Here is an 8,022-nt window from a genome sequence, read left to right as displayed (position 1 = left end):
AAGCTCCCGATCCCTCCCACTCCCTCCCTCTCCCATCAGGCAGCCACAAGTCTGTTCTCCAAGTCCATGATTTTCTTTTCTGAGGAGATGTTCATTTGTGCTGGATATTAGATTCCAGTTATAAGTGATATCATATGGTATTTGTCTTTGTCTTTCTGGCTCATTTCACTCAGGATGAGATTCTCTAGTTCCATCCATGTTGCTGCAAATGGCATGATGTCATTCTTTTTTATGGCTGAGTAGTATTCCATTGTGTATATATACCACATCTTCTGAATCCAATCATCTGTCGATGGACATTTGGGTTGTTTCCAAGACATGCAGTTTTCCACTGCCCAACACTTGTCCAATGATTTAGCAGGACTGCGGACACCCAAGGAACAGCCCCTGAAGGAGCCAGCACAGGGTCAGAGGTTATGGATGACAGTAATATGTTCACAAATGACTCACTATTTCTAATTCTTATTTCCTGTCTTCAAAAGAGCATAGCATCAAGGAGTTCCCATTGTGGCTCAATGGGTTATGAACCCAACTAGTATACATGAGGACTCAGGTTGGAGTCCTGGCCTCATTCAGTGATTTAAGGATCCGGCGTTGCCATGAGCTGTGGTGTAGGTTGCAGATGTGGTTCAAATCCTGCATGCAGTGGCTGTGGTGTAGGCCAGCAGCTGTAGCTCCAATTCGACCCCTACCCTGGGAGCTTCCATATGCCACAGGCGTGGTCGCAAAAAAAAAAAAAAAGAGCACATATGATCCACAAAACGGGGGGGGGGGGGGGGATTCCCTCTGTGGCTCAATGGGATCCAAGGCATCTCTGCAGCTCTGGGACACGGATTCAATCCCCAGCCCAGGATGGTGGGTTAAGGATCTGTTGTGGGTGGTAGCTCTGTTCTGATCCCTGGCCAGGGAACTCCATGTGCTTTGGGGAGGCCAAAAAAGGAAAAAAAAAAAAAGAAAAGAAAAGAAAGAAAGAAACATTGGATCAGAAAAATGTTTGCAATTAATTGACATAGATAATGGGCTTTATGGAGTTTAGGCATTTCTTTCTCGTAGAGGCCAGTACTACTTCATTATTTTATTTTTTAAACTCAGTTATTCTCATTGCATTGCAAGTATGTAGTATGTTTTATGGAAGATGTCAATGTCAATTTTTGAATCTTCATGAGAAAAGTAGAATGAAATGAAGTACAAATTCTATTTGATAGGATAGTTATATAAGAAAAATTGGGAGAAGAACTACCTTATGCTTATAATATAAAAATATGAACACAAAACCATATTAGCTAAATTAAGGGTACAGAAGATGGCCAGATGAAAGACATTCTAGATGCCAATCACAGAAGTAAATATACCTCTATAGATTGGGGAATTTATAAGAGATACCAGCAACACCACCTAAATCTTTATTTCAGTTTGATAGGTTTTGTACTAGTGGAATTTTTCAAATAAGGCTATCCTAGCTCTTTTTGACTTGTAACCAGTTTTGTGGGTGTTCTGAATTTCTTGTCTGACAATGGAAAACTCATAATGTACAGGTTTTTCACAATAGATCACCATGAAAATGCCAATTGATAATAACAACCACCCTTTGTAATGTGCTTACCCCTACTAAGAAGTACAGTACCTGCATCATCTTAATTTTTTGTTCAACCCTGTTAGGTATTTCATTCTTGTTTCAAAAGAACAGGAGAATGGAACTAGGGGAGGAAGTTTCCCAAGACCAAACAGTTCCTTCACTTCTAAGTGGCAAAGTCAGCTTAGAACTCTTGAGTTTTCTGCTAGTGAGGCCTATGTTCTTAACCAGTCTGTCCACTACTTTGCTCCATCATAACTTTGAATGTGTTACTCTACCTTAAGAGTTATACTATCAAGGTCAAAGTGAAGGAGGAAAAGGCCTTTTCAAATAATGTATGCATAAGAACTGGAGATAATTTGACTTTTTACAACTTATTTCAGATGGTAATAGCAAACAGATACCAAAAGTGCACTCTATAGGGGGAATTTTAAGTACATCACATCACATGTATTAACTAACTTAATCCTTATAACAACTCTCTGAAATATTATGGAATAATAATACTATCCCTGTTTTATGGATGAGGAAACAAAAGGCACATTAGGTTTAAAATGTGGGTCCAAAGTTACCAAGTTATTAAGCAGAGAGCTGGAATTCAGATTGAGAGACATAGGAACTGGATCAGATCAATGTTAATCAAACATCATGGGTCGCTTATATTATTGACTTAATTTCATGAAGCAATTAACTTGTTTTTTAATCTAAGCATCATAAGAACTGCAATTGCAAATTCGTTGAGATTTTTTTCCTCATATATACACATATGTAACTCAAAAATATTTTAAGTTTATCACTATCTACCCAAAATAATCTTAAGTAGCTTTCGTAGCATTTGGGACGCTGAATTAGAATTAAGAGGTGCTATGTAGAATTGCTCAGGGCTGAGAAAGGAAAGAAAGTAAAATAAAGCTTATGTATGCTATAGAGGGTCCTATGAGAATGGGGTGAAAGGGAGAGTTAAAGGGTCTGAAGTAGCCAAAAATCATAAAAACAAAGGGTGTCTCTGTTCCCCACAGCAAGGGTAAGCTAGTAATAAGGGCAGTGCAGCCAATCAGCTGTACCAAGAAATGACCAGAGACTTAGGTCATGGAGCCCCTGCTCAGAGCAGAATCCACTTCAGAAGGAAGGCTCTTTTCTTTGTCTTCATTTCTTGGGGAGGTGTGTCTTTTTCTAAACAAACAAACATGTTCTGTAATCCTTTTGTTGTGAAGCAAATATTGTCTTCTGTTCACTTTTTCATTGTTTCTACTTGCTATTTTGGAAGCAGCAATAAGGGATAGATTTTGATCAAATGTTGTGTCATTCTAATTATCAAGAGTTGGAATCATCCTGCAGTGGTGTATATGAAATAACGCAGTATTAAAAAAAACCAGAGAATATAAGGTTTTAGAAAAAGAAAAGAAAATGTAGGAGTCAAACACCATTGAGGCCCAAAGACTCATCCTCTCATCTAAAAATATTTGACTAAGATGCTTATATGTTAATTCAGAAGAACAGCATTAATACAAAGTAGAATTTTTTAAAGCCTTGACGTAATAAGTTGAAATCATATAAAGTTGTCAATATTTGCTGTTTTTCACCTACAGATTAGACAATTTCATGGACCCAATCTATATATATATATACACTATTTAGTTAGTAGGTTAAGAGCATTCCCAGGAGTGAGACCAAGGGAGAGAGAGAGAGAGACACACACACACACTCACATACATTTTAGTCCATTTATGTCTGAGTTATCTTTTTTTTTTTTTTTTTACAAGGACTACGAGGGGAATATATTCATGTATTACTTGGTTTCATAGCAAAAAACAATCCCAACTAGCTAATCGTAAATTGACTAGATTAGGAAATAGACATTTCTAATGGGGGGGTTGTTTTGTTTTAATTTTATTGACGTATAGTTTATTTACAGTGTTGTGCTAATTTCTGTTGTATACAGAAAAGCGATTCAGTTACACACATTTTCATATTATTTTCCATGACAGATTATCACAGGATATTGAATATAGTTCCCTGTGTTCTACAGTAGGTCTTTGTTGTTTATCCACCCTATACATAATAGCTTTACACCCCCTCAGCCCCCCACGTGCACGTCTTGTCAAGGACAAATCTGTTCTCCATGTCTGATAAACATTTCTAATTGACATCGTTTACAGGCAAGTTTGTTTTAATGATTCTGACAGCAGACAGGATATACCATTTGGCCCAGAGGGTATCTCTTACCTCAGCTATCTTGGGTTGCTTTCTCCCTAGGATTGCTGGAGGCAGTGAGGTTCTGCTGCAAGTGGTGATGGTACTCAGAGACAGTTGCCAGCTAGAAGCCAAGGTTTCTTCAACACATCTAACTCAAGGACTCAATCTCCTTTTATTTCCCGAGGAGATTGGATTGACACAGGGCACCTGTCTATGGTTGTATTCTTCTGACAGGACATTCAACTCCTTTCTTACATGCATATTTTTGTTTTTTATATTTTCTTAAAAATCCTTGCAAATTTATATTTTTCAATGGACAAGGCAAAATCTATTTTAGAATGCAATCATGGCAACTATAGAAATAAAGCTTAAGGGTGGATCTTTTATTATGATAAAATTAGAGCTATATTTAATAAATATTTTAAAATAATATTCAAAAATAAATCAGTGGTTGAGGCCTAGGATATTGTGATGTGAGTATTCCCTGCAAGTATTTTAGCTATAAAAACATGTCCATCTTTTGATCTGAGATTTTACTATGTCAGTCATCCTACCTCTGGATTTGTAAGGGAAACATGAGGCAGATGTCCCTATATGGTGATTTTTTTCATGACAAATGAAGGAAACATACTTATTACTGCAAAATAAGTGATGTTTAGGCAAATGCCAGGTCCAAACTCTTGCAAACTTGTATATGATAAAAAGAGATGTTTGCATTCATTTAGATTAACAAGGGATATTTTAAAGGTCTGGCAGTAGGGAGTGGGGACACTGTCAGCAGTTCAAAAGGATCCTCTAAGGGAAAGTTGCATTTCCTGGGCTTTCGAATAGGCTAAGCAAAATACATTCTTGTTGAGCCCTGCACTAGAGGAACACCAGTATTAATTATGCAAACTTTTTTTTTTTTTTTTTTTTGGTGGGTAAAAGAATTTGAGAATGACTCAGCAAGACATTTCAAAACCAAATCCGTCTACCTGCTTATTGAACTTGTTCTTTTCAGATCTGCTCTCTGATCTATGAACTGGGTTAGAAGTTTGAGATCTCTAGTGGCTTCTAAGAAAGCTTCAGCTTTGACAGGAACATGGAATCAGACCCAGTACTCCCATCCTTTTACTCTTAATTTAAATTGGAATTAATTGATCATTAAGATGGGTAATTAAGTTGGAAATAAATGATACTTCCTTAAATTTAGCCTCTAATTTTTTTTTTTTTTAGACAAATATAAAACCTGGTCAAATCCCCTAACCAAAGACTAGGTCTACCTGTCAAAGGACATGTGTGTGTGTGTGCGCAAACACTGCATGTGTGCGCCTGTGATTACCTTCATATTTTCCTCTAGATTAGACTGTATGTTGATGGTAACTCAGAAAAGAGGGGACATTTAAAAGTTAAATTAAAATGTAAAGGCAGCAGAAGATTTTTTACAAGTCCCAGCTAAAATGACAGTTCAGGATTTAGTTGGAAAAGGCAAGGCTCCTAATCAACAGTCATTTGGAAATTTGGGGGAGGAGAAGTCCTCTCACCTATTTTGGAAACTACTTGCAGATGTGGGGAAACCTCTGAATTGCTCACAACAGGGGTTTTGCAGAGATTTCCTCTGATTTTTTTTTTTTTTTTCCTCCTCAATTTCCCACAGCCTATGTTTGTCCTGCGTCTGCTAGGCTGACATGTGGTTTACCTCGCTAATCCTGCTGCCAGGTTTTACACACTCTCCTCCTAACTAAAACAACTAAAGCCAAAGGATACTGAGCAACTCCGGGCATGGGCGCCAGAGCTGTCACAGAAAATTTGCTTCCCCAGTGTTCCTTCCAACTTCCCTTCCTGAGCCCGCGTGAGCCACAGCTCAGCCCTTGGCGAGGTCTTCGCGTTTCCTGCTGCTGCTGCAATCTGTAACTGGATTTTGGATTAAACAAACAAACAAACAAACATAAAAACACTGCAGTTCTGAGGATCGTCTCAGCAAAACTTTGTGGTTGGGGGACTTTTGAAAGCAGTTTCCTTACCTCAGTTGGAGGCCCAGACACTTTCCACCCCTCCCGGCTGCACCGAGGCAAAGGCAGCAAAGGGGATAGGCAAGCTCCTTGTGTATTGGGGGGAAGTGGAGGTTTTAGTCAAGTTGTCACCATCCCTCGCCCACCCCCGGTCTGGCGCTTTCGGCTGGCGCGTACATCGTCTATTAACTGCTGTTCGCGGACGCACTGCACGATATATTCATTTTTATCTTTAGTAAATTATAAATGGAATTCTCGGCGCGCTAGTGTCTGTCTGCTCATGTAGGGCTACCGAAAGGAGGCGGAGAGGAGGCTGTGGCCCGGATCCTGACCCTGATTGTATGAATAAGTAAGCAGGATGCAAGTGATTGGGTTAGATGCTGTGAAGAATTTTTTTTTTTTTTTCAAGTTAGTAAGAGGGTAAAAAGACAGCCTAGGGGGAAAAGGCAAACAGTGCATCCCCAAATCCTCCCACTTTCGCTCTTCTCTCAGTCAGTTGCTTTGCTGCTTCTGCGGCTTTTAAGGTCTGGCAGCGAAGGAACGTCTGCCCCCCACCCGCGTCCGCGGTCCCCACTTGCAGCTCAGACGCGTTGATGTGCAGACTGGGCTCGTCCTCCCAGAGCAGCGCCAGGTCCCGGGTGCCGGGCACGCGCCGGGCCTGAGCCCGGGAACCTGACCCTGGAGCAGCTAAACAGTTGAGCCACGGGAAGGACCGCCGCCGGGAGACAGCCTGGCCGCTCGCCCGCCCGGACCCGCTCCCTACCTGCCCCCGCCCGCCCTCCCGCGGCCCGCCACCTCGCCCGCGCCGGGAGACAGGCCGTCCTGCCCTCTCTCCGCCCGACGGCGCCCCATGTCCCCGGACACCTGAGCGCCGGCCGCGCCGAGGAGCCTCCCGCGGGGACAGGCGCCCGTGCCCTGCTTCCCTCGCGAGGAAGATGGGGCTGGAGACGCTTTCCCCTGGGATGCTTGCGTGGCTGGTGGCCGCAGGGGCTGTCCTCTGCGCTGAGCTGGGGGTCTGCGCCGGCCTCGACTATGACTACACTTTCGGTGGCAATGGAGAGGACGAGACGGAGTCGCTGGACTACAAGGACCCGTGCAAAGCTGGTGAGTGCTCTCTCGGGGCGAGACGGCAGGGGCGCGATTGGCGCTGCGAGGGCGCCTAGTCTCACCTGCCTCTTCCCACCCTCCTCCCCACCCCGCGGGGCCGCGCCGCGCCGCCTCTGCTGCCGCAGTTACGAGCTGGCGAGACCGGATGCCAAGCTCCGTCTCCCAGTTTGGGGACCTCCTGGAGTTCCGACCCCCTCCCCCGCTTCCCGTCCTGGCGCGGCGCAACGATCGGCGGACGCCGCCGCCAGGGCTCTGAGCCCAGAGCCCGCGGCCCTGGGCGTCTCGGGCGGCGCCTCCCTGGTGCCCGGCGCCCGCGGTCCCGCGCGCCGGCGGGCGGACTGCAAGTCGGGACACCTTCGCCCCCTCTCGGCCAGGGTTCGCTGTGCGTCCCAGGCAACTAGGAGATAGCGACGCCCTCGAAAGCTTCTCCGCTGGATGGGTTCAAGTGCTTTTGCCCGTTTCAAGAAGCCTTAAAACCACTTCCAAGTTGCCGTCCCATTCAAACTTATTTCTTCCCGCGCCTGCACCTGGGTGCCTGCGGTGGGGCCAGGAAGCCCCGCCCGACCCTCCTCCCGCCATGAGATTGGAGCCACACGCCCTGGCCTCCGGCCCTGCTCTGCCGAGTTGAGGCCAAAATGACCCAGGGTCGGTGGATCCACTATTCACTTTGCGAGGAAAGTGGTCATGATGGTGCTGGGCTCGATTACGTGAGTGTCTGTAGCCGAAGGCAGGTTCTGCCCCATCTCAAGAAGAAGGGAGGGCAAAAATCCCCAGAGTAGCTGTGCTTCTTGGATTATCCGTAGGTGGTCTGCATGTGACTCGATTTTTCCCTTCTGTAGCTAAGTAAACCTCTTTGTTTTGGTTTGGTTTGCTTTTTAGGGCCACATCCTCGGCTTATGGAGGTTCCCAGGCTAGGGGTCCAATCGGAGCTACAGCTGCCAGCCGATGCCACAGCAACATCAGATCCCAGCCGCGTCTGGGACCTACTCCACAGCTCTGGGCAACGACTGATCCTTAACCCAATGAACGAGGCCAGGGATCTAATGGCAACCGGCAACCTCATGGTTTCTAGTCAGATTGTTTCTGCTGCGCCATGTCGGGAACTCCTGTAAATTTCTTTCCACCTCTCTTGCACCTGACGTTAGAAGAGATGGA

General features: G+C 44.6%; 1 protein-coding gene across 2 annotated transcripts in view; it reads left to right on the top strand.

Annotated features, from left to right (window-relative positions):
• Positions 1–6,182: 6,182 nt before the first annotated feature.
• The window catches only part of TLL1 (tolloid like 1), a 236,441-nt gene continuing 234,601 nt past the window's right edge, over positions 6,183–8,022 (top strand). For both annotated transcript variants that reach the window (XM_021101281.2, XM_084973891.1), the window contains exon 1: positions 6,183–6,864. In XM_021101281.2, the coding sequence (XP_020956940.1) occupies positions 6,696–6,864 (169 nt within the window). In that variant the 5' untranslated portion in view covers positions 6,183–6,695. The remainder of the gene's footprint in view (positions 6,865–8,022) is intronic.

This window comes from Sus scrofa, chromosome 8 (genome assembly GCF_054392235.1).
Source record: "Sus scrofa isolate SSC_HxYL_T2T_F1_AM1 chromosome 8, Sscrofa_HxYL_maternal_Yorkshire_Landrace_v2.0, whole genome shotgun sequence".
Classification (NCBI taxonomy): Eukaryota; Metazoa; Chordata; class Mammalia; order Artiodactyla; family Suidae; genus Sus; species Sus scrofa.
The sequence above is the reverse complement of the archived record's forward strand: the minus strand, read 5'-3'. Positions and strand labels throughout refer to the sequence as shown.